The 1,104-nt window shown below is 38.9% G+C and overlaps 1 protein-coding gene across 1 annotated transcript in view; it reads right to left on the bottom strand.

Moving 5' to 3' along the window:
* The window catches only part of Rint1 (RAD50 interactor 1), a 39,103-nt gene that overhangs the window by 3,631 nt on the left and 34,368 nt on the right, over positions 1 to 1,104 (bottom strand). The window contains exons 12-13 of the mRNA XM_026784653.1: positions 358 to 586; positions 166 to 284 (exon numbers count right to left, since the gene is read on the bottom strand). Coding sequence (XP_026640454.1) covers positions 166 to 284; positions 358 to 586 — 348 coding nt within the window. The remainder of the gene's footprint in view (positions 1 to 165; positions 285 to 357; positions 587 to 1,104) is intronic.

Below are 1,104 nucleotides of genomic sequence, written 5' to 3'. Positions count from 1 at the left end.
TACAAGAGCATCACGTGCTTTTAACTTATGAGCTATCTCTCCAGCTCCAGATTTTAATTGATATTACTGCAACCAAGATCAATGAAACTCTGAAATTGTTAAAAAAGAAGCCAACCCTTTTAACAAGTGGATACACCAATATTTACGATAAGTCATCAGGCTTACTGTTTAAAGTAGTTTTCTGGTCTCTTGCAATAGTGAGAAAACAAAGGGAAAAGATTCCGTGTCATATCGAACTGCAACTGGGCTGCTCCTCCTTCGTTGAAATGATTAGCAAGGATTATCTGAAACAAAGAGCAATACATATAACGGCAGCCTTCGTCAGCACAGCCAGCCCCCTAGCACCCACTGGCTTACCTCCTGATAGATGTATGTATCCAGCTTCTCTACAAGTATCTGCCAGAAAATCCGGAATAAGGAGAAACAAAGCTGCTGCTCCAGTTGAAGCAGATGATCCCGCAAGGTCAGCAAGAGTGGGCAGGCTGAGCTGGACAGGGACATCACTGCCTGTTCAGACTGTGATGGCAGGGACAACCATCTAAAAAACAAATAACCTTCACCAGAAGGATGCTTATCACTCTGTATCCTTAAGGTTTCAACAAATCATTTTAAATTCAAGATTTACTGTTTGGGGGGAATTCTAGAGTTTAAAAGAAAAAAAAGTAATGTCTAATATTAAAAGCCCTCCCAGAAATAAATGTATCTACTTATATTTTAACTTTTAATCATTTAATATTTCCTTGAAAATACCCTAAATTCAATTGTTGTAAGCTAAAAATTAAAGCTTATCTTTAGAACTAAAAAGACTCCAGTTAATCTTATGTTCTGATTTTAGCAAACAAACTAACACTACTTCCAAACTGATGACAGTTCCGTGAGCAGGTACCATAGTAGGGCTTAGAGGCGGGAGAATCAATTGTGAGACACATACACAGGGCACGGACTACAGGGCACTTTCCTCTGTACACCGGGCTAGTCAACCCCAGATCATGTCCCTTCTCTGTGAAATCCACATTATCACTTGTTTATTTCTGAGTAAATTTCAAAAGATTTTAGAAAGATTTACATCGAAACTAAAGTTTGGACCTACCACATACAGAACCC

The sequence above is a fragment of the Microtus ochrogaster genome, chromosome 26 (genome assembly GCF_000317375.1).
Source record: "Microtus ochrogaster isolate Prairie Vole_2 chromosome 26, MicOch1.0, whole genome shotgun sequence".
Classification (NCBI taxonomy): Eukaryota; Metazoa; Chordata; class Mammalia; order Rodentia; family Cricetidae; genus Microtus; species Microtus ochrogaster.
This window is presented reverse-complemented; position numbering and strand designations above follow the sequence as displayed.